Below are 25,495 nucleotides of genomic sequence, written 5' to 3'. Positions count from 1 at the left end.
GTTATTTCCAAAGATTTTATATTGGATTCAAGTCATGTGATTAGCATTCTAGCGGCTTTATTCTCTCTCTGAAGCCAGGTAAGAGATTCCTTGGCTCTATGTTTGGCATCATTGTCTTTGTCCACCCTTGTTTCATCCTCATCTTTATCATTCTTGTATTTAGCGGCAGATTTTTTTCAAGAATGTCTCGCTACATTTTTCCATTCCTCCTCCCTTCAGTTATGAGAAGTTTGCTGGAACCATATGCAGGAAAACAGCCGCACACCATGATGCTCCCACCTCCAAACACGGTGCGTGTTAAAGGCATCCAACGAGTTCGATTTTGCTCTCATCTGACCAGACTGTGTCATCGCAGCATTTTATAGGCTTGTCCAAATGTTGCGCAGCCAGCTTTAAACAAGCTTTTTCTTCAGACATGGAGTATTGCGAGGTGACAGTACATATAGGCCATGACTGTTTACTGGTTTCTTTGAAACAACGGCACCTGCTGATTCCAGGTTTTCTGAAGCTCTCCACAAGTGGTCCTCGGCTCTTGGACAACTGTTTGGATAATTCTTTTCACTCCTTTGTCAGAAATCTTGCGAGGAGGACCTGGTCTTGACCAGTTTATAGTCGAATGATGTTCTTTCCACTTCTGGATTATGGGCCCAACACAGCTCACTGGAACATTCAAAAGTTTAGAAATTCTTCTATAATAAGAGAGTTCTTTAATTTTAACCCATCATGAGATGTTCTTTGAGTGACATCTTGGTCATGACACCTTTCTATAGACCATCGGTTTGGACTGAACCAGCTGTTATTAATTTGGACTGATGATGGTCAGGATGGCTTTCTGATCACTGATAGATTTCAGCATCTGCCTTTTTCCGCCTCCCTTTTGCTGCATGTTCAATACTTTTTCCCTGTATTATTTCAAAATATTACACATAACTTAATCTCCGAGCTCATTTATTCTGGTTTCTTTCAATGTATGGATTAATTGGGTTGTTACCGACACCTGGTGAAAATTCCATGTCATTAGCATTTTTAGAAACATGCTTACTATGGAAAATGGTGAAGTGTTCAATACTTATTTTATCTGTTGTGACTTCTCTTTATTTATTGCTTAGCCTAAACCTGTGTACAAATTTAGAGAATAAATAAAACTCCCTTGTTTTGATGTGGAGAAGCAGTGGTTCTACTGCGAGTTCACCCCCCCCAGCACGTTCTTTAAATCAATTAAGCAATGTGTCAAGACTGTTGTCTTGTAGCTGAGCTCTTTCTTCACCATCACAGGCAGGAGAAATGTCCACATCGCTGCAGACGAGGCCCCATGCAGCCATCTCCTGTTCCGTCTTACCACCACTCTGCAAACAAAGATCTAAATTGAGCCATTCCCCCTTTTCCTGCCGAGAACCAAGGCCTCTGACTTCACAGCAAATTATTCATCACAGTAAATGTTACTTTAAAATTAAACTTTCAAAAAGAAAATGCATTTCACAAGGAAATCTAGAAACAAGCCAGTTTGGAGAGAGTTAATATCATCATGCTTTTAAAGACTCGAGGAAGCAGTTTGGTGAATGCTGGCGTGATCCCAAACAAGGGATTATCATTCCACCGCAGAGCTTTAAAAATAACATGAATGCAATTGAAAGGTACTAAATAAAGAAAGGGATATAAAAAAACAACAACAATGTAATCTCAGAATGAAGCATGGGGGCAGCATGGATGCACAAATCAGATGAGATTAGAGATTACAGATGAATGCTGCTCTCTATGAACTGTTCTCACTGAAATGTCTGTAAAATAGTTTGTTTTCATCCATCTACCAACAATAGCATGATGAAACATGGTTCATCACAACCCCCGAGTTGATTCTGGATGATTTTGCATGGTTAAATGTCAAAGGGGTTCATAATTGATAATCGTCCATTCAGGATCAGTTGCTGACTGCTTCCCTCTAGTGGCAAAAAAGAAGAACAACAACTTCCCAAATCCCTCAATCAAATGAAAAGGTATAACGTCAATTTAAACAAATGTAGGACACATGATAGCAAACAATTTGTTGCAGTGATGGTTTATTTCTTAAAGCAAAGATAATCTGAATTTAAAAAGACACACCGCAGAGTGTTAGAAAAAAAAAAACACTATAATGACCAATTTTCATTTAACAACACATATTTTATCGTCTGTCTCCTCATGAGAGAACATATACACTGCAAAAAACAAAAACAAAAAAATGCCTCCACTGTATAGGGTTACAATCTCAACAAAAATACATTTTGCACCTTAAAAAATGTGTTATACATCTATGGAAAAAAAAAAAAACCTGAGCAAGAATCAAAGATGATAAGTAAAAGTGAGGGATGATGACACACACTGTGTGGTACTGATCATCTGAAGGTCCAAAGGATTTAATACAAGAGCCCCGAATCAAACAAAAAAGAAAACAGAACATCACTGATAAATAACCACATATCCTAATGTTTGGGACTCAGCAGAAAAAAAACAAAAACAAATGTGTGTAATTATATATATATATTATATATATATATAGTTATAATTATATATATATATATTATATATAATATATATTATAATCGATATTATCTCTCGAAATATATCTCATCTATATATATCTCTATATATATAATCTATCCCTCCCTCGTCTCTCTCTCTATCTATCTCTCCTATCTTCTCTATCTCTCGTATCTACATCTCTCTCCTATATCTCTATATCTTCTTTATACTCTAGCCCCTACCCAATCTATATCTCTCGCTCTCTATCACCCCTCTCTCTCATCTCTCTCTCTCTCTCTCTATCTATCTCTCTCTTCCTCTTCTATCTTCTCTCTCTATTCTAATATCTATATTATCTATATATACTCTATATCTAGCTGCCCCGTGGCGCAGTGGGTAGCGCTGTTGCCTTGCAGCAAGAAGGTCCTGGGTTCGAGTACACCCCTGGGTCTTTCTGCATGGAGTTTGCATGTTCTCCCTGTGCATGCGTGGGTTCTCTCCGGGTACTCCGGCTTCCTCCCACAGACCAAAAACATGACTGTTAGGTTAATTGGCTTCTCTAAATTGTCCTTAGGTGTGAGTGTGTGTGTGTGTGAGAGTGGTTGTTTGTCCTGTCTGTCTCTGTGTTGCCCTGCGACAGACTGGCGACCTGTCCAGGGTGTACCCCGCCTCTCGCCCAGTGAACGCTGGAGATAGGCACCAGCAACCCCCGTGACCCCATGAGGGATAAAGCGGTTCGGAAAATGGATGGATGGATATATATATATATATATATACACACACACACACACAAAAGAGACAAGCCGATAAATTAAACAGGACTAAATACTTTAGCGATTTTAAGGTTTAATAGCTGTTAATATCTTACTTGCTGTAGATAACTCTAGAGATACTTCACTTTAATAAAACAGAGATTGGATGATTTAGGATCAATAATTGTAGTATTAAGGTTTTAAATCATGTTGACAGCTGTGAAGGAGAGCACGTGTAGGCTGACGTAAAAGCTGGGATTCAGTCGTTTTAAGTGCTTATATATAATAAAAGGCTGACATACATTTCCCTCCAGGATCCCCTGTCTTTCAAGGCTGAGCTGTAAGTATAGAGGAAACAGCACCCTCTAGAGATAAAATATGGCAGAATTCTGAGGAACAGCTGCAAAGGCCAGAGGGCAGCAGGGGCCTCAAGATGGCGCCAGTAGCTGACCCGATTTGGATTTGGTCTGGGGCCGTTTGGTCCAATGTCTTATGGTTAGTTTTTTTAGGACCCAATGCTTTTTTTTTGTCTGATGGTCTTACTCTGAGACCTGAGGAAGGCCTAATATGTATCAGAAGTCGACCAATTTGGGTCCTTCTCTTGCCAGAGCCAATTACACTATTTAAAAGTCATATATTGCCGGTAACCAATATTCCAGGCTGATTAGTTTTGTCTTTGGGTCAGCAACACCATATGCACCTGTAGGCTGAAATGAAGTGTGTGAGGCAGTAGTTTTATGCCCCTTTTGGACATTTAGGGATCTAATTATCGAGACATTCCATGGATCTCATACGCATCCTGTTTACAAATCAACGTTCCCTTGTTATCAGGCTGCCAAGAAGACAGATTCCCTGGTACAGATGATAACATGTGGACTTCTTGCTCTGAGACCCTCTGCTGGTAGGAACTTATTCACCAGACTACAAATGAACAAAGACTCACCAATGATCCAGCAGCACACAGAGACGACCTGGCGGCCTTCTATGTATAATTAGAGATGAACTGATCAGTTTTGGGTGGCTGATTTCCAATCACCGTTTTTTTTATAAATTAGCAACCCGCTAACACCAAGATTTTCCCACTTCCCATTTATCCTCAGGAACAGTAATAAAAGAAATAAGGCGAGCATTTAAAACATGTTTTTCTAGCTTGTCTATTCTAAGCTGCCATTGTTTCTTATATTAGGAGCCGAGCTGATGGCAATCCTCTGTGTGAAAGACAAGACATCGATCAGAGTTTCATTATAATTTTAAAGCAAACTGATCAAGAAGTTTTAGTTTTTGGCAGGTTTTGGTACAGAGTTACTAAAACAGCAGTCTCCACTGCCCTCTACTCAATTCAACATTGCTGAATCCAGTACAATGAGAGATGGAGGTTAAAAAGGCACAAAAATATACAAAAGAGCCCATTTTGCTGTGCTCTCTTAGGCCACTACAATCTGAATGAACCACAGAAAGAAAACTGCAGAGAGCAGCTTTTTAAATAGCCTCTTACACCACTTTGATTCATCTGGCAGTAGTAGTATCAATAGTATCTGAAAGTAGCTAACTTTGAGTGTTCCTCCCACAGTAACAGCTTCCACACCAAAGAGCGAGCTGGTAGCGTTTAATGCTGAGTTCACTAGTAAAGATTGGATATTTGAGTTTCCAACCAGCCCGTCAAACAGCAAAGGAAGATCAAAGTGAAAATCATCCATATCCAATCACTAATTTGGTGCAAATCTATATAAAAGATGGGAAATATTGCCATTTTTATTGGCTAGCCACTCTGTTTAGGTGTTAGCCGGAAAGCTAATCTCTGTTTTATCCAAGTGAAGATGCTAGGAGCGTTAACCAATGCAGGCGAGACATTTATCGCTCATGACCTTTTACGAAAACCCTACATAAAAAAAACGGAACTCTTCATTCATTTAAGACATTGTAACGCAGAGACTGCGGTGATAAAACGAGTTAAAATATTAAACTTATAGATTTACAGAAGAGCGTAATTATGTTTTTTAAATAACCCCTAATGTCAGTTTCTTCTAAAGTCCAAATAACACGGTTAATACTCGCTACAGCAGACCGTTAACAGCAGAAACATTGATTAGAAATGCTATTTGAAGACACCGACTAGAGTCTTAGGTTACTCCACTAATGGCAGGTTTCCCTGTTTAGTCGGTGGTCTATCTTGGTCGGAACAAAAACTCGGGGTGGGGTTTTCCCCACGTATCACACATGCAGACACAGATGTACAGTACTTCTCATTTTGGTTATGTCACACTCCCCTCAGACACGGCCCTAAAATACATCTGGCTTGTTCACACCGCACAGTTGCAATGATTAAAACCGTGACCTGTTCCTTTTACTGTCCACCTTTCCCCTTACTGAGCTGCGCTTCTATGTTTTTTTTTAATGTGTGATCCTGCAGCGTCGTCGGCAGATGGCGCAGACCGTTTAGACTCTTTCATCTGGAAATAAAGACAGGAAAAGTGTATCAGGAAAGGATGCTCCGTGTCAAAAGGGGTAAGTCATTTATATTGTACGAGCTAAGAGAAGATTTGGGGTGCATCAGAGAATTTAAAGGTGCTGCGTTCGTACCAGTGGGGACTGCAGTTTGCGACCTGCTGCTCTTGATTTGCAGATAGATGGTGTACGTGTCGTAAGCAAACAGGACACCAGCGATCAAACCGAACACCTGAGAAATACATCAACACAACGACTTTATAAACATTAAAACGATGAGAAACATTCATAAAAACAGGTGAAAATATAAAAAATTTACATGAACTGTCAAAAGAAAAAGCCTCTTTTCCCACTTCACGGTCTGATGATAAATCCCAGTCAACTTTTAGTATTAGGGCGGATTCTGTTGTCGAAATTATTAATTTTTGTAAACATCAAATCTCACAATAGTTTGCTTGAATATTCCTCCAGACAGAACTGGTGTAACCGAGTCCGGTTTGTAGGCTGCCTTGCTCGTACACACTTTTTCCTTCTCTACCCACACATTTTTTATGGTACCAAAACATTGGCTTTCCTAAGCGTGTTTAAGGCAACTGGACTCTTATTTCTTTAACATGTTTCAACTCTGATCAAAAAGGCGTCTTAAGTTTTGAAAATGGGTTTGAAGTATCGGGTTTATTAGCTGTAGATCGGACAAATGTCAATAAAAAGTGGACTAAGGTCACCAATAAGGTCCACATTCTGCCTCCATTAGAGTCAATATATGGACCGTTGTCATGTAACAACCCAAAATATATTACCTTTTCCTTTTTCTTTTTTCAAAAGACATTACCTAACGATGCCATCATGTGAGTTGTTTTGTTCACACGTCCCAAAGTGCTAATGGCTGCCTATTTAAGGCTTCACTTTACCTTCTAGAAACTGTTAGTGTTAGTTTTCATGCATAACATAGATAAAAAATTTCTGATGGAATAATCAGAGATCTGATTTTTTTCATATCTTTCCAAATTTCCACTTTGCTTTAAGATTTCAGTGCCGTATTCAGAGATTCACAGAGAGCTCCTATCTTAGCCTAAAAAAAAATCCCTACCAAGGAGTCTTAGCTTAAGAGTGACTCAGATAGTTGCTGAGAGCAGCTCTGAGTAAAGAAATTCCACATTTTCTATCTTAGTGAGGAGGCGTGGAAGTCCCCATTGCTACTGTAGGTGTGGTGTTGTCTTTTTAAGAGCTGTGATTGGTTGATAGTACTCCCCCTCCCCACCCCACCCCACCCAAAAACACACGGACACACATACACAACTGTACTCCTAGTAATCAAAGGAGGGGAGTTAACCGGTAAAACTGGATTGAGAAATGTGTCACATGATGATGAAATTCAGCAAGATTAAATAATTGTCTCACAGCATCAAAATATTTGAACGCCCCTTATTTTAAATCCTGATCATCATTTGTCATGTTTACTCATCATACTGGTCATTTTACTACGTCATCTATTTGAAATTAATGTGCATTCACCTGTAAGCATTCAACTAGGATTGCCTGCTAGTATAAAGCGGTTGTGCTTGTCATAACGACAAACACAAAAAGTGAAAAAAAAGTAAAAAAACAAACAAACAAAAAAACTGGACAGCAGCGTATCTGTCCACACACCTCTGGGAGGAGAATAGAGGAGCGTTGAAAGGTAAATATGTCTTTGTTTCCACCATCTTCCCTGCTTAAGACACTCTTAGACTTGATAAACATCCTCCTCACCAGGGCAGTCAAACTTTTTTACAGTAGCAGGCTACACACCATCAGGTAGGAGGGTGCCCGAGCCCCGGAGGGGAGAATTTTGAAAAATAGAGTCTCCCTGATGTATTTTGGAAGCTTTCAAGTTGATTATTTAAACAATAGAGTCAGAGTGCATGTTTTAAATTCAATAAAAGGCAAAAAAGAAGTGAATGATCAATTTTTCAAAAAACAACCTTTGTTTTTTTCTTAATTATTATTCTTAAAACATTATTTTATCACATGATGTTATCATCATGTTTTAACAAGGTAAGGTAATCTCCATTTGCATAAAATTAGTTTAATTTGAATTACTAGCACCACATAAAACAGATCAGATTAGGTGAGGTCTATTCATCTTATTATTATTCACAGTTCTGTTCTAAAAACGATCGTAACATTTCTTCACGAACCAAGTCGAATTTTTATGATAAAAAAACAGGGTTGGAATTTGAAATTGAATTTACATGTTGAATTTATTTCAGTCATATTGCTCTTTCGAAATCTCTTATCTTAGTTTAATTTCACTTGCACTCATCACACACACGATATATCATCGACGAGGATTCTAGAGACGAACACAAAATGCATCCCCTGAAAAACTTTGATAATTTGCTGCTGTTATATTATATTATATTATATTATATGTAATATTATAGATTTTTCAGAACAAAAAGCTAACAGATGTGCATAATCAAAAAATATCAGAAATAGAATTATAGAGCATTCAGTATTGTAAGAAAGCCCACACTCTTTCTGGATAAATACATTACTGTATGAGTTAAGTTCTATTCCGTTTTATGCCTCTTTCCTTGTAAGTTTGAAATGTCCAATGCTCCTGAATGCACCGTAGCTTTCTGACACTCGTGAATGCATCACACTGGTCTATGAACGCGGTGCTGTGTGCTGTGAATGTTTGATCTTCCACTTAAGACAAAGCTTTGCAGTTTCAAAACTCACGTCGGCTCTCATGGTTTTATTGCACTTTTCGGCATAACACTGGTCTGTGTTTTGATCGGAAAAGTAGCATCTCGGTTGGAACAACGAACCCAATCACTCTGCGTTAATGTTGCAACATTAACGCAGTGGAGACAGATGCTAAAGTGATTTTTGGGATGTATAATCGGGGAAAAGTAGGTGGCGGCAAGAGCTGCTATATACGGCGATTTGCCGACGTTGACCGGCTACTTTTGACTGCCCTTCCTCACTACTCCTAACATTTTTTTCACTTAAGGCCCAAGAAGCTTTGTGAATAACTTTAACCTTACCAAGGTGAAATTCTAAGAAAAATCACTAAAAGCTACTTTAGTCTTGGGAATCTTTGTAAATACGGGCCCTGACTGGTCAACTGGTGGGTTGTAAAGTTCCTAAAAGTTGAATGGGTGGCACATCTTTTAGCCATCAGACTCCTCTCCTGTGGAACCAACTCCCATTTTTTGTCCACGAGGCAGACACCCCATCTACTTTTAAGACTTGTCTTAAAACTAGGCTTAAAACTTTATCCTGGGCTATCAGTTCAGTTTTGCTGCTTTTGGCTTGGGCTATAGGAGGATGCTGAAGGGACATTCTAAGCATTTTTGCTCACTTTGATTTTTTTCTCCTACTACTCTCCCTATATTCAAAACTTGCAGTTAAGGATTTTAACTTAACTTTTCTCACTGGTTTTGTAAAGATTTCACACCTGCCTTGGTGTCTCTTTGTTCGGCTGTGTGTCCTTTCTGTAGGGAGTACTGACCTAGTTATTGCTCTCAATAACCTCTAGTTCCCTGCTCCTTTCCATAGAGAACAAATCTGCTCCCATAAATATCTTACCTTGTTTCATTCATGGAGAGAGCCAATTGAAGAGCTAGTGTTGCGACTAGCCATGCATACTCGGTTTCTGATCATATCTAACTATGATCAAACTATCAAACTAATTTTCTTTTGTGGACAGGCATCCGCATTACTTCTAGGAATGTCTTTCCTATTAAAATTGCCCCTTTGACCGTTCTTATTTAGTTTTGTCTTTTCTAACCCCCACTTGGTTGATGCAGAGAGCTGTTCACAGTGAGCTGGCTTCTGCTTGACGTTTCCTCCTGTTAAAAACGGGTGCTTCCTTTCCACTGTCACCACATGCATGGTCATTATGAGGGATTGCTGCAAAGATACTAAGTCCAATCAGATTGGCTTGGAACAGTTAGGAAAATTATTTCACTTAGACTGTCAAGTTCTACATTTAAAATGAGGTCAAACTGTGTGTGATAGTATTGAATCTTTCTCTGTGCCTGGACTGATATAAATGGGATTTATTAGATATTTTTGTATAATTAAAAATGTGCTAGACCCGTTTTTCCTTTAAATTGCATTGAGACAGTAGTCTTTGTGAAATGACCATGATGGCCTGTTGCGATAAGCAATAAAATCAATTAATAGCACGATAAATGTTATTCACATTATTTAAAATAAGCACGATAATTTGCGTAGGCATGCTTGCTCATTTCCCTTGTGTTTCCGTCTCCTCTCTCTGAGACGAGATAGCAAATAGTTTTTGGTATGGTGCATTGGTGTCTGCTCACCCCTCCCTTCTCATTTCCTCAATGTGGGAGGGAGGGGTCAAATCTTGCCAGGGTTTCCCACAGAAATTGAGTTAACCCGGGTGGTAGTGGTGTGGTGGCTCGCACGAGATGCGTGAGGAATAATAAGTTTATAACAGCCAGCGTGTTATCTTAGTTGAATGGGAGATTTAAGTCCAGACGGGAACTTTACAGACTGTTTCTTATCTCAAACTTTGAGGCATTTAAAATAAACAAACGGTCTCAGCCTGGCGGGCGGACTGGTGCAGTATAGCCTGTTGGCATGCAAGGCTTATAATCCGGCGGGGGAAACCCAGCTTGTGTCAGGTAGGCACATGCTCAAAGTTAAAATGAGAGCCTGGTGAGGGAGAGCCAGAGAAACCCCTGGTTTGAAAAGAAATTCAATTGTTGCCAAAGACGACCGCTGCAGCGTGAGAGTTTTTAGGATTTAAACCAAATGACTGAGCCGGTAGGTGCTTGCTGTTATAATAATAGTTGAAAAACGTCTCCAAAAGACAATATGATTTATTGCAACACGCTTTAGAAAACATTATCGTCCAGCAAAACTGGTTATCGTGACGGCAAGTTGCTAGTTCACTGTTCACACCAAACTGCCAAATAAAAGATCACCCGATCAGAAAAAAAAAACAACTTCCCTTTAGGTGCTTAACAAAAGTCATCTAACGGCATAACAAGAGCAGAGTGAGGATTTAACATTTTATAGCTCAAATGATTTGTGTTGCTATTTTAGGAGAAGTCATTAAACTCCACACAGACTTACTTTGCAAGATGTTATGACACAATTAACACAAAAATATATTTTTAATTTTTGTTTTTGTTGCCTTCTATTTTTCAGAGGAAAGATATCAGAAATCGTGTTTTTTTTTCCTGTTCCTTTGAGGGCAATTTTCTATTAAAAAGAAGTAAAGAAGAAAAGTTGGATTTGACATTTGCTTTATCTTATTTCTGTTGCGTTTTACCAACACTTAACCGTAACTTAGGTGTACCATTGCTCCCCTGATCGGATACAGATGCTTCTTAACGTGTTGCAACCCAGCCAAGGATCGACAGAGCGCCGAGGAAGGATGTGGTTAAGAAAAGGGAACCTTGTTTTAATCAGAAATCCAGGTTTCACTACAACGTCTAATATATTGTATTAAGTTAGAAATTAGCTGTATGGCTGCAGTGCTCATTTTACACATCAAACATTTGTAGCATTTTATTCCCAGTTGCTCCTGCATAGTCTTGGCCTCTACACTGATGGGTTAAGGTTTCTTTTGCGAACAATTAAAGAAAATCCTTGCCTGAGGTGCGCAGTGAATGAAGTGAATACGTCTCTCTTGGGACAAGTTATTACATACAAGGTTTTGCATTCTGAGCTTTCTTCTGCCTCCCTGCTTTTCCACACCTTTCCCACGCATGTGCATGCTCCTACATTCTTCCGCCACACTCTCCAAGGTGTGCCAGCTTTCAGCGTCTCGTTTTCTGCTAAAAGCCAAGTTATCTCAAAACGACTACTACAGCTTTCTCTGAAGCTGAGCAGAAAGGAAATGAGTGTTGGTTCGAGGAATTAGCGAAGGGTGACAAAGTTTGGGTATGTATCGTGGTAAACAGACACCTTTTAAGCAGGTCGCTCCTAGAAACAGGCCCTACGGTAAACAGTGGGTAAAAACAAACAGTCAAAGCCAGCTTCTGGATGCAGAGTTTCAGAACCGACTTGAGAGCTCAGGTTGACTCTTTACTTTCGAACCTACCCCGCCTGCGATGAGCGCGCCATCCCCGGCTCCTCTGATGACGCAGATGAGCGACGTGATGATGTATAACAAAGCGCCAATTGCAGCGCGGAGAAGATCCTGAGGAAAAAGGAGGAAGCAGACCATGATGCTTTGTGCAAAACGCCAGAGTTGTGTTACAGCGCTTGTTTGAGACTCACACTCCAGAGCCAGTTGACGACTTGAAACTGCTTGTCCAAGTCCATCATGAAGACGCCGAAGAAGATTATAGCCATGACCATCTCAACTATGGCAACAGCGGTGTAGCCTCCATAATAGGATGAAGCATAACAGATGAGGATTATAAGACTCAGGACCTGTGGAAGATACGAGAAATGATTAAGAGAACAAACAAAAAAAATGTATTTAAAATTCTCCGAGCCTCTGCAACAAGGAGTCAGTTTAGATTTACAGTGAAGGGTGGTTGCCTCAGAAACTTTCCACATGCGGAAGAAAATGAGCATGCATTCTTCACAGATCAGCGAAATACTGCCAGTGCACACAAATCCAAGCAGTCTGCACTTCATTATAGGCTGTTTTTTGTTTTATAATGTGGCTGTTGTTGATGCTCTCACATTGTGTGGGCATATGCATTCACGCACATCTCAAACAAAATGCATCAACAATCTCTAGCACAAAAATTGAAATAAGACTTGCAATCACTGCAAGATGAAGCATTTGTAAAAAAAAAAAAAAAAACAACTTTTACAGACTGAATTAATTAATTTTCATCAAAAATATAATCAACAGTCCTCAAAGTTAGCAATAAATACATTATCTGCTTGAGAAAAAACTAAAAACTGGTCCTGACATTTTAGAAGAAAGGCTCTTTTTCCTCTGTCACCAAGATAAATATTGTTACACCAAGCAAAATCTGGTAGTATACAAGATCACAAAGCAATTATTTTTGACTGCAATATTTCCCAACACTTATGTCGGGATGACGACTGATTTGATAAATTGTGCAGCTCAATAGTTAATGAGTTAAAAAATGTTTGCACAAGTTAGCTTGTGTTGTATTTCTCAATAGGACAATCTATACTCTTATCGGCAGGTAAATCATAAAAAAAAATCCAGAAGTAAAACAATTACTGCATGCATTAGGTTTTTTTTACTACAAAAATGAAAGGTTACACCAAGGGCACGACAACACCTCTCATAGTAAGATCAACCGTTCTCCCATCTAAGGACCAGAAAGGACGAGGCATGATGTTACAAGAGTCTTCTTGTGACATGACTTTTCTATTTATAAACCAAATATTTAATATTTTTCTAATTCTTGCTTTTCTATCCAAGCTTTATTCTGACTCTCTGTTGCATACCAATTAGCAGTAAAACAATTAACCCAGGTTCTTCTTCTTGTGTTGCCACAAGGCAAATAAAATCCTTAAACGTCTTGAATGCTCATTATTGACACCTAGAGGTAAAACTGCAGACTGCAACAATAAAATGCATTCTTTTCGCAACGAATGAAATCTATTTGCAACGCTGAGTCAACAAAGCAGCCCCTCCCCACCCCCTAACTAAGACTAGAAGCTTGTCTTCCACATTGCAGTTTTATTCTAAGGCACAGACGACAGACAGTGTCAAATCACTGCAGTCTCCATGATACATGCATGACCAAACAGAGCGAACAGCAGGCTCACATCTGTCACGGCCACCTCCCCTCCCGTCACACGCAGCCCACAGACAGCCCCTCAGATGTATCAAGAAGTTCATGTGTTCCAGGGACTGGCACAGGCTGCCTCTGTAGGCCAGCGAAGAGGCCGAGGCCGCACGTACAAAAGAAGCTCTATTCAGGCCAGAGCCGGCTGCTCGGAGATCAGCGCCAACCGAAGAGGCCGTCGTAGAGAAAAAACACCCACTCCGCAACACAGAGGAGTCCCTGAGAACAAAAACAGCCTCTTGGATGCGGACACCTTCATGTTGCGCTACACAGACTGGGATCTGTTTGAAGCGTCTCGAAATCACAGCCAGATTCTACTGAAATCAAGGCAATAATGAGCTGCTCTTTTAAAGCGACTGGAGGGAAATTATTACAAACTGTGGGTTAATTATAGTGAGCAGCAACACGAGCCCCAAGAGCCCAGCCCTTGCATGGTGCGGATACAAACCAAACAGCAACAGTTGCTATGGAAGCTGCCTATATTTTGGAGCGCTTTCTTCTTCTTCTTCTTTTTTCTTTTTTTTTCTTACTTTTTTTTCTTCTACACGAACTTAAGCGGAAACAGTGAGTGTAGAGTGATGAGGAAACCCGAGTTTGTTTAAACATTCTTGCTGCAGATTCTCACTTATTACACAGCCGCAATTACTTCACTCCTATTTTCAGCTGTAGAAATTTCAAAGTTTATAGAAATACTACTAAACAGGCACCTCAAATTAGACGCATCGACATATTTAAGGGCCAGAGAGCCTAAAATCTTGAGAAAATGAAACATAAATGTCAAGCTGCCTTTCTACTAGATTTCAAAGACATTTAGGCCCTGTGCAGACATTATTATTATTATTTTATTTTATATATATATTTTTTTAAACCGGATTGTTTTTCGTTTCTGCTAAGACATTTACATGACAGTATTTCAATTGCAATTTCTGCGTACACAACACCAGTAGAAATGCCAAAAACGGTGCAATTTCCCTGCAATGCCACTCGTGGGTATGTTCTTTTTAACATGTGCATGCGTACAAACACGCCCTGCCTAATTTCTACTGATTGCGATGATGCTGCGCATGAGTCAGGGCTTCCCCATACGCTTCAGATTCTGCTTTTTCCTGTGTGCACAACAAGTTCTGGACGTTTTATTAATCTGTGACAACATCATGACTTTTCAGCAAAGTCTGACTCCTATGAGGCAAGTGTGTCCAGATTTCACAGATGGAAATAAATATATCATCAGCCTGTGCATTCCCTTTTAATGCGTGTGTTATTGATGCTAAGGTGAACTACAGATGAGTGTCTGTCATTCCAGGTCATCTCTGCTGGAACTAACATGCCTCATGCTTTTTACAGAAATGTGCACTCCCTTTCTCTGGGTGTGTGATCAGCACATTGGCCTGCAGATTTAAACATGTTCAAACACGGTCATGCCGATGACAGACCAAGAGAAAAAGTCACAAGTAAACAATGATAATTGCACATTTAGATCTTCAGATTTAGCAGTTTGACTCCCAGCAGCTCGTGTCAAGTGGCACAATTGCCTTCAAACTGAAACTCACCATAATGGGCAGTAATTTCTCGTTCTGTCTCGAGGGGGTGGGGGCCCTAACTGTTTTATAAACCATTTTAGAAATCCTGCATGTCAGAGGATTTCTCTGGAGGCTTTTACAGTGGGGTGGAGAGCAGCAGAGCAATCAACAACCTATCAAGGACACCAACCGAAGCCTGAAGCTATCCTTGACTGGAGCAGCAGCAGAGATCTGGGTTAAGCGCTTCATGCATTCCTTGTTCCCATGCTTAAACTTCACACTGGTCTGGAATTTCCATTACTACCTCAGGAAAAAAAGGAGGGGGGGAGACCTTTACAGTGGGTGGGGCTCTGACCATTCAATCTGAGTGCTAGTCTGTTGGGTTTGGGACAGCGGACCCTTTTTCCACGGAGGAAGAGACGGATTTTCTTGCTTTTTAAAAAACACAGCTTTCATAGTCAGATATGTGTTGATACCTCACTTTATGTGCTAAACACAAAACAATATAAAGAAGTTATTTTCTGCCGTAAAACTAGTATTGGTTTACTAGAAAAAATCAGTACTGGCACCAAGGACAAGCTAGAGGTATAAGCAGACTTTGGAGCTGCTCAGGTCCCCTTCTTGGATGGGAGGGATTCTCACAGGACAGTTTGACCATTGCACCTTCTGCACACATGCTTATACAATTTAAAAACACATTTTAATGCCAATTTAATTTTGGATTGTGTCTCAGCTGAGAAAAGGTTTCAAGCAAACTTTGACTTTTACTAAAAAGATCAGCGGTTAAACGTCTTTTTTTCCCATAGTTGTTTGTGAATCATCAGATAACATGTAGCTGCTCAGGCTTCACACTAGTTTAACTGCGAGATTTAATTATTTTTCACATTTTTTTACTTTTCTCTTCCACTTAACGGTAGGTGTTGGGAGTAACTACACAAAACAGTTGAATATAAACACACAAAATATCCCTATTTACCTGAGGGACAAGTAGGGAGTGAAGGACTATCCAGTCCAGTGCCATTGGATTTATGTTTGGTTAAGCTACCAATGTTTTATTTTTTTTGACCTCGTTAAAGTTTTATCAAAAGCTGTGGAAATTAAATATTGAAAAAGTGAGAAGGCAGCTTTCCCAAGGAAATTCTGCTCAGGGCCACATTTAACCTTGGGCTAAGTCTCATGGCACAAAACTGCTTGTTCGACTTTTTTTTTTTTTTTTTACCTCAAAAACATCTAAAGAAGTTTGTAGTTATGACAGTGAAATGTACTGTAAACACACACACATAACAGACATGCTTGTGTAGATAAGACTATAATTAACTAACGAGCATGTCTGGTAAATATATAAAGTTACGATAATCTCAACAACCGTGAACACAGAGCCCATGCAAATCATGGAGCGACAAAGGGACTCATGTGTAAAGAGAGCTCATCCCGCTGTGAAATGCAAAAACAAATGCATTCATGTAAAGAAACGGTGGTCAAGAACAAAAAATAAAACAATGTTATAAGACAGGATGTGGTTGCAGTTTGCCATGACAACAGTTTTTGTTTAAGGAGACGCTTCAGTTGTTCCACTCCCACTGTTTTAGGTGCAAATCTGCCAATTAACCAAAGCCAGGCATGCAGAGACACAATCTCTTTATACAATAAGGTATGTGATGTGCATTGAATATTTATAGTCCAAATAGAGTTGTAATGAAAAAAAAACCTTAGCAAGACATTGAATGGTTACAGGTATCAAGTTTACCAAGGTTTTAGAAACTTACAGCAACAATTATCATCTTATGATTTGCCAGAGATAAAACCAGAGCACTATATATATATATATATATATATATATATATATATATATATATATATATATATATATATATATATATATATAAAGCCTGAACATGGCTGTCTGGCAATATCTCTGGTCACAAGTGTTTCATACAGTCGTGCTGTCGAGACTAAAGGAGCGCCACCCGTCACTCTTAAGGCGAAGCTGCTTTAAAACTACAGCTGGCTTGCTATAACGTGTGTCTTGAGCAAAAAAAAAAAAAAAAGTCCAACAACAATACTATGAAGAGCAGAACAGCGATAAAACTAAATCAACTATAATAAGTACCTTGAAACTACCGCAAATTTTACCAGGTGCTTTACAGTTTTGTTTAAATCTATTTATTATCACAGTTACATTATAGTAGCTGTGAGAACCACCGTCTGGTTTTACTATAGCTGAAGCAAAATGCTATTTTCTTGTTATTAATAACAACAACAACAACAACAACAACAACTCATGTTCTATATCTTTGTTTTATTATACAGTCAAACTCTAATCCCAGCCCACGCCTTTAGTCCCACAGCATTATTCTGCCACCACCAGGGCGCCCACAACAGGCTGAGACAGCCCACTTGACCCTACATTTCCCATGAGCCCTGGCGTTTGGCTCCTAGGTGTCAAAATGTGAAAGCAACGTGACAGGTGGAAAGCCCTAATTTCCGTCCTTTCAAACGCATCTCCACCACAAAAACCACGTTTCAACAAGTCCGGATACAATTCACGTCGATTTACGACCCCGTTTCTCATTCATCCTGAAAAACAAAAAATCAATAGCAAAACTACAGCATTCACTCTCAATCCTCCATGAAATATTAATTAGCTGCAGACATGCACTCATGATTGGTAAAACACACATCATGTACAGCTTTGTAGGCTCCAGACAGAACTGCACGGAAGCTTTTTTTTTTTTTTTTTTTTTTGTTCCCGCAGTAAACTTACTATTTCTGCAGCCAGGATGGAGCCTTTCTGGGTTCGCACGTAACCTTTCAGCCTCTCCCCAACGCTGGCGGAGCTGGTCTCGGTTGTATCAGCAGCCATCCTGGAGGTGGTAAAAAAAACTAAAAAGACAGTAAACCAACTAACTGAGCTGGCAGTAGCTTCTCTAAAAGTCAAGAGAAGCGAGCTCGGATAAACAAAAGTTTTTCTTTTTCCCCTCTAAGGAGATATTTTAAGGAGGGAGGGGGAAGAAAAAAAGTAACTGTGCCCGAATGTTGTTGAGCGCAGCTTTACGCAGGCGAGGAGAGAAGAGGAGAAAAGCAGCCAGAGGAAAAAGTCTCTCAGAAATAAACTGCTGTGGGTCTGTTAGCGGAGGGCGGGGCGAGCGGAGGAGCTGACTGCCTGCATGGGGCGTTGGCTTTCCCCCCTACATACGGAGCGCCGCTGAGGACTGAGAAATGTAGATAACAAAAAAGCAAAGGTCACTTCCTGTGTGTAATAAAATGAAAAAAAAAATATGATTCTACCGTTTTATTGTTATCATGATATAAAAACCTAAAGTGCTGCTGGACTTTTTTTTCCCCTGCAGAAAACCACAATTACAATCTGCTCTAAGTTGTGAACACTTTGACTTCAGCTTGCAGACATGTAAAGTGTAACTCACCCGAAAATCAACTAACTTTTGCAAATAAACTGGGCCTAAGGTTGCTACTTTGATGTTACTGTGAGATTTTTTTTTTTTTATACATTTTCTTGGGAACTTGTTTAGTTACTTGCAATACTTGTTTCAGAATGCTGGTGAAGATTCTCAGTCATCCAGGTCATGGTCATTCCTAAAAAGTTAAAAAACAAAACCACTGGACTTTTTTTTCTGATAGTTTGAAGATGTTTCGCTTTCCATCCAGAAAGCTTTCTCAATTCAAAATGTCTGGAGTAGTGTGGAGATCCAAGCTTTATAGTAGCCTACTGCCCAACAAAGGCCTTGTAATGGCTTACATAACATGCAATAGGGCCTCGTTAGGCTCTCCCTATTGTAGAGGCGTGAATCAGTTTGGGTTTAATTTGCAGGCCAACACTGACCATAAAAACTCCCCATTACTAAGGGGGTGGACCTGTTTCGATTCAATTTGCATGTTATCTAAGCCATTACAAGTCTTCTGTTGGGCAGTACTATAAAGCTTGGATCTCCACACTACTCCAGACATTTTGAATTAAGAAAGCTTTTTCGGATGGGAAGCGAAACGTCTTCAAACTATCGGAATAAAGTCCAGTGTTTTTTTTTTTTTTTTTACTTTTTTGGAATTTGTTTCAAAACCGCCTCAGTGCTGCCCTCTTAGGGCGGAATGGTGGTGGTGATGTGCGAGTCCTGAACGAGTCGTTCGAAAGTTGTGAGTCACTTTACTGACTCGTGACTCATGTTTCGTCATGCCTTGACATGTAACCCACTACAGCTACACCTATGGTTCGTTATTTCAGTTCACCTCCCCGTTTCCTTTCTGCTCTGAGCTGAGCTACTAGCTGCAACCCGACTCGACTCACTAAACCAGCCAAACACAGCGCAGTTAGAGCAAGGGCGAATCAGCGAGTTAATGATTCAACTCGGTGCAGCCGAAGCGGAGGCTAGACAGTCGGTTAATGATTCAACTCGACACGGCTCGGATCGAAACCAGTCAGTGAGTTATTGGTTCAACTTAGCAGCAGCACGCTTGCGCTCTCTGCAGGTGGGAGAACCCGTCCATCTCCTGAAAGCATGCCGCCTGCCTTTTGCAGTACTGTTCCTGTCGTAGTAATCTTAGAAAGTATTCAGGTAGTCTGGTCAGGTAATTTACTTAGCTCCGCCCCTCAGGGTCTCTTTGTACTGCCCACTCAGGTGGCATTTTTTAAATTTTGCCTGGCGGCTGGGTTATGCTTTTAAAGCGGCTTGAGTGACACTTTAAATATGTAAACTTTGGAGAAGATAAAAAAAAAAAAAACAGCAAACAGTTTCCTGTACAGCCTGCCTGGAGGTAGAAGTTTGAATAGATTGTAATCAGAATGGCTTTTGCAGTATGGTCCTGTTTTGTAACGGTATCAGACCATAAAGTGATGGATGCACACAGGACTGACTGAATGACGGAAGTGTTAAAAAGACCAGCAGCTCCTGGAGCACGTTGTTCTTCCAAATACAGCCTCTGCTGGGGCTTCTATGTATGAAGACCATCAGACCCCAAGAAAAGATGGATCCTGAGACTCTAGAGGAATTTTTTATTATTACAAAACATTTATTTATACAGGCAATGCAACTGAGAAACAAGTTCTCATTTACAACCTGTTTGCATATATAGAGAACAATAAAAGACTTACTAAAATACAACTTCACAATAAAAAAAATTCCATAATTCAGGAAATTAAACAAAAGTTTAAGAACAGGAGCATTAACGTTCTGACATTGTTGCAAGTTTTAATCAATTCGTAAGAAAACCAACCAGCGAAATTTGAGCCGATAGTTTCGGTTCATGTTGAATATGATTCCAGGTTGAAGGTGCAGAGTAAGAGAGAAGGCTGTTTTCTCTTAACTTTGTATGGACCGGGGGAACCCAGAGAGTAATGACACCCTGGGATTGTAGACTGTAACTGTTTATGTGACATGAAACAAGACAAATACAGAGGCAATAAACAAAGAATGGATTTATAGATAAAAACCAGCGCAAAACTCTGCACAGAGACGTTGTTCAACTTAAGAATACCAGGTGCAATGATGGGTAAGATATCTGCACCCAGTTATGAATCTTGGGCTTTTCAGATATGCTGAATCTAATAAATGAAGAGAATTGCGTGAAAATTTATTTATAAAATGTCACAATATTCCAAAAGAGGCAAAAGGATGCTTACTGGCATCCAAAAAAAATAAAAGAATGACTTGTTTCTGAAAAAGAAGCCTAATTTTAGGCTCAGTTTAAAAAAAAAGTCATTAATTAAAGCTATAAAAGGCAGATTTTCATAAATTATTATAGAAAAATGTTTGCAGGAGAACACAAGATCCACAGAGGATCCTCCTGGGGACATGAAGGTAAAATAGCAGGCCTTGTTTTTGTGCTGGTAAACATCACCCTGGTTTTATTTCCATTCAGTGCCAGTCTGGGCTGTTTTAGTTGTGATTGGATTGTATCAAATGCAGCGTGAAGCTGCTCAAAGGCAAGAGCAACAGAGCGAGAACAATAATAAACAATGGTGTCATCAGCGTACAAATGGACAGAGGTTTGTGTGTGTTGATCTATATAATTTATAAAAATAGTAAAAAGTGTAGATTCCAGCACGAATGCCTGATGCACACGACCATCTATCCATTTTCTATTCTATACACCCTGGACAGGTCGCCAGTCTATCACAGGGCTTGAGGAACACAATTAATATTATTTAAAAGCCCTGAAGAGGATAAATCAACACGAACACACAGATAATTGTCAGATATTATTCAACCAACTCAGAGTCAGAGTCAGTCAGTCAAGCTGATTTCACACAGTTTCTGCCACAAAAGGTCATGCTCAACAACGTTAAAGGCCTTAGAAAGGTCAATAGAAATTAGAAAGGACAGCGCCTTAGTGTTTGGCATCCACAGCCTCTATACAATCATTATTGCCCTTAGTGGCAGCAGTGATTGTGCATATGCTAAGACCAAAACTGATACTTTAAAAGTATATCATTGGGAAACAAATAATTCTTGAGTTTTTCTAAAAATCTGTCAAAAATTTAAACTTTTGAGATTGGCCTATAGTTATTCACAACCACACACATTTTTTTATTGAGGGAGTTTTTAGGGTGGAGAGAAGGTGTTCCTCCGCCTACAAACTCTTGAGCGGGTAAAGCACCAGGTGATTCTCACCGTACCATTGGACCAGCCAATCCACCTCCTTTCTGTATAAAGACCCATCATCATCCTGGGTGACACTAAAGACAATGGAGTTTTCTGTTAACTTTTGGTGTTCAAGTGAGATGTTCTCATTTGAATAAAGCGAGAAGAGTAGTTAGGACAGAACTACAGCACTGTGGCACTTCTGGTGGAGGACATCTGAAGTGAAGCTTGAGATGAAGTCTGCAAACAGCATCATGGCGGATGTCCCTGGTTAGCTGAGATGGAGCAGGACCTCGTTTACTTTTTTGCTGACCGCTAACTGCTAACCTGTGATGCTGACTGACAAACTCTAGCAATTCCATTCAAATCAGTTCATGTATTTAGTACCAATTCACAACACGTCACAAGGCACATTACCAAGGAAAAAAACAAACAAGAAAAAGTTAATTCAATCAAACCACAAGGACAGATCCAAACTTAAGTACATTCATTCTAAATGTATCCTGGTGAACAAACAATGCAGTCAAGTTCAGTTTATCATTTAAGCTGGTTAAAATGTTTTCTATTCAAGGAAACCCAGCAAATTGCATTAAGTCATTGATTCGTAGCAATCCCTCACGGCAAGCATGGAAGTAGCGACGGTGGAGAGGAAAACTTCCCTTCAACAGGGAGAAGCCTCCGGCAGAACCAAGTTAAGTGTCAGCCGCCACAACTGATTGGGGTTTGAGAAAACAGCGCATTCACACAAAAATAACACAGAATGGTTCCGATCTAGAGTGCAGACAGTTAATCAAAATAAAATTGCATAAACTGAATTTGACTTGTCCAACATTTTAAGGCAAAGAAATATACAAACCTTTTTTTTTTCTCTAAGATTTTAACATGTGCTTCAATAACAAAAAAAAGGGCCAGATGGTATGCTATACATTTTAACTGTAAAACAGGCAAAGGCGAGTGCCTGTATACACAAAGATTGTCTGAGTGCTCTCAGAGAGCTCCTATCTCAGCCTAAGGATTCCTACCTAGGAGTCTCAGTTTAAAAGTGACTCAGAGGCTCCATCTGAATACCTCTATAGAGCAAGGACCCTTTAGCCAAAGCTGAAGTGCGTCAGCTGTCCCGATAGTGCTGTCAGTAAGGAAGGGGGTAGGAAAAGAAGCCTGTATGCTCCCTACCACAGCTAGTTTTGCCTTGGAACCCCGCCACATCCACTGAGCTATATAATACACTGGAGTGCTAATCACCGTCTGTTTGAATGAGTCGCTTTGAAGCCACCAGCCGCCATATTGGTACTCTCTATTTACCCCCAGTAACAAGGGAATATGTGCGCTACAGCATCGAATAACGAGGATTTTCTCATGTTCAGGGGGGGCTTAAGACTTTTAAAATGTCAAATGCCATATAGTTTTATGTTATGTTCTTAAAAATATCAAGTACTGAGAAAGTCATGTGCTGAAATATTTTGCATTTTATTCATTTAAATATATATGTTAAACATTTATAAATATAAAAATAACAATATACAAAAACATATATTTACATATGTGTATACATATATATACATATATACATATACACATACTTATATATACATATATATATATATATATATATATATACATATATATATATATATATATATATATATATATATATATATATATATATATATATATATATATATATATATATATATTTAATATGAATAACATGTAAAATATTTCAGCACCTAATTTCCTAGTAGTTGATAGTGTTAGTACATCCACTGACTGTAGAATTACCTATGAAACGTTTTCACTCAGCCAGAAAACTGCTTGTTGTTGCAACCAAATCCTGTGGGATTCTGTGAGAGTAGGGAGTAGCAAGATGGCGGCCAGTGACTTCAGTTTTTTGGCAAAATCAGCACTCCAGTGTATTATATAGCTCAGTGGCCACATCCCTTACCGGGATACCTTAAAGCTAAGAAGCTTTAAGGTATCCCAAAATCCTTTGCATGACATGACATAAGCACAGCCCACCTCACGGAAATCAACGGAAATGCCCGAACACGGATGATGACTCTCATGATCCATGTGCGTTTGCGTCACGTAATGACGTCGGAGTTAAAGGCTGTCCGAATTCGACACAGCAGTCCGAAGCTCCTTTCCTCCCCGTGATCGAGTTCTTACTGTTGACCCTGTGAAAGGTTAAGGAGCAGGAGCCAGGAGCAGGAAATATAAGTTTTATTAAGGGTATTCGGAGGGAGCTAGAGACTTATTTAAGTCTCTGAGTAAGGAAGTGAGACACATTTTTATCTTGGTGAGGAGGTGTGGTTGACCCTGATGTTAGGTGTGACGCTGTCTTTGGTTGAGCTGTGATTGGTTGATAGTATAGTCCGTGACCTATTTCAATCAAGAGGAATTAACTGATAAAACTGGATTAAGAAATCTGTGACATGGTGAAATTTTGCAAAATGAAGTAACTTTAACACAGCATCAAAATGTTTGAACGCACTTTATTACATTTATGTATTTGCTACTATTGGACTAAGTGTAGTTCAGATTATCAACAGATTATTCTACTCTCTCAATGCTGACATTGTTCACATTCTAGGAACTCACCTCTTTGGCATGCCAGTCCTCCCCCTGTAGGAGAAAGCTGGAACACCTGGAGGGAACCATGCATAGGCTGGACCTGAGCCTTCTTGTTGCAAGACAACAGTGCTAGCCACTCCACCACCATGCAGTTTTTTAAAAAAGTTTTTTTTTAAAGACAGTTGAAGTCTGTTTTGGTCTTGGAACCTCTTGGACGGGCATGTCCACCTCCAGTCCTCGAGGGCCAGTCTCCTGTCTGTTGTACATCTGTCCCTGCTCTAACACATCTGATTCAAATTAATGATTTACCTTCTCAGTCTGTCGTCAATGTCTTCCTAATTATTAATTAGGTTTAGCCATGCTGAACCAGGACAAAATCTAAAACATGTAGGACACTGGCCGTTGAGGACAGACTTTGGACGCCACTGCTCCTGGATTAGCCATTAGCTTCAGAACTTTAAGAAAACTGGATTCATGAAAGCAGACACCAAAAATAGTTTTCTACAGCTTTTAAGATATTGACTGCTTATAATATTCTAACAAAACCTCACTTCAATCTTGGTAAACTCGCTCTTTAAATATCTGAGGCATTGTTATCTATAAAGCCAACATAACCATGTGAAATTACTCTGTTATATTATTAAATTTACATGCATTTTACATTTCACTAGTTTAATACTAATAAAGGTGTTTACTTTTTGTCTAAAATAAATAACATTAAAACAGAAACTAATTAGATCAACATTCATCCAGAGACAATAAACACTATTTATTCTTCAACAGAATAATTTCAAGTTTATTTCATTTAGTTTCACATGAATCCCATATAATAAGAATACGGCAGAACTTTGGAGAGTCTTGATTTTTTTTCCCCCCCGACTTATCATCATCATAAATACTAATATGAATACATCATACACAATAAAACACAGCACTATTCAAGGGCTTAGAGAGTATCACAAGACATCATTCACCACTAACAACAGACTATATTTCATTTCAGCATATTTATAAGAGCTACAGTGGACGAGAAAGAAAGAGAGAAAAGGTGGGGAAAAGGAGGAAGAGAGAAAGCAAGTCGCTTCTAGATCGCCTGTATCTAAGAACCCTGATTTAAAAAAAAAAAAAAAAAGAGAACACGTTTTTACAATAAACAGTGATACACAGGAGATGAACTACAGCGGTTTCTGTCGAGAGCTGTGGAAGCAACGTAGCAATAAAACACATCTGCTATCATTTGGCAAACATGCTCTGGAAAATCCTTACGGAGGATGGGCAGCCGCAGCCGTACAGGTGTGGTTTCATCTGGAAACAAGCGATCGTTGCAGCACTTTGTGCTTTGGGTAGATTATGGCAGA

General features: G+C 39.5%; 1 protein-coding gene across 1 annotated transcript; it reads right to left on the bottom strand.

The window, feature by feature from the left end:
- Positions 1-4,289: 4,289 nt before the first annotated feature.
- On the bottom strand, positions 4,290-18,101 carry plp2 (proteolipid protein 2). Its single transcript, XM_012875615.3, has 5 exons — positions 17,738-18,101; positions 11,949-12,104; positions 11,770-11,868; positions 5,832-5,928; positions 4,290-5,701 (listed from the first exon to the last, which is right to left on the bottom strand). The coding sequence occupies exons 1-5, from the start codon at positions 17,834-17,836 to the stop codon at positions 5,688-5,690; spliced, it is 465 nt and encodes a 154-aa protein (XP_012731069.2). The 5' UTR covers positions 17,837-18,101; the 3' UTR covers positions 4,290-5,687.
- Between the last annotated feature and the right edge of the window lie 7,394 nt (positions 18,102-25,495).

The sequence above is a fragment of the Fundulus heteroclitus genome, chromosome 1, assembly GCF_011125445.2.
Source record: "Fundulus heteroclitus isolate FHET01 chromosome 1, MU-UCD_Fhet_4.1, whole genome shotgun sequence".
NCBI classification, from domain to species: Eukaryota; Metazoa; Chordata; class Actinopteri; order Cyprinodontiformes; family Fundulidae; genus Fundulus; species Fundulus heteroclitus.
This window is presented reverse-complemented; position numbering and strand designations above follow the sequence as displayed.

What these genes read in the sequence shown, in the direction of transcription:
- plp2 (XM_012875615.3), bottom strand. Translation starts at nt 17,836, where the DNA reads ATGGCTGCTGATACAACCGAGACCAGCTCCGCCAGCGTTGGGGAGAGG. An exon ending in TCGTCAACTGGCTCTGGAGT is followed by an intron (nt 11,869 to 11,948) that starts GTGAGTCTCAAA and finishes CTTTTTCCTCAG; the next exon opens with GATCTTCTCCGCGCTGCAAT. An exon ending in GCGCGCTCATCGCAGGCGGG is followed by an intron (nt 5,929 to 11,769) that starts GTAGGTTCGAAA and finishes TGTATTTCTCAG; the next exon opens with GTGTTCGGTTTGATCGCTGG.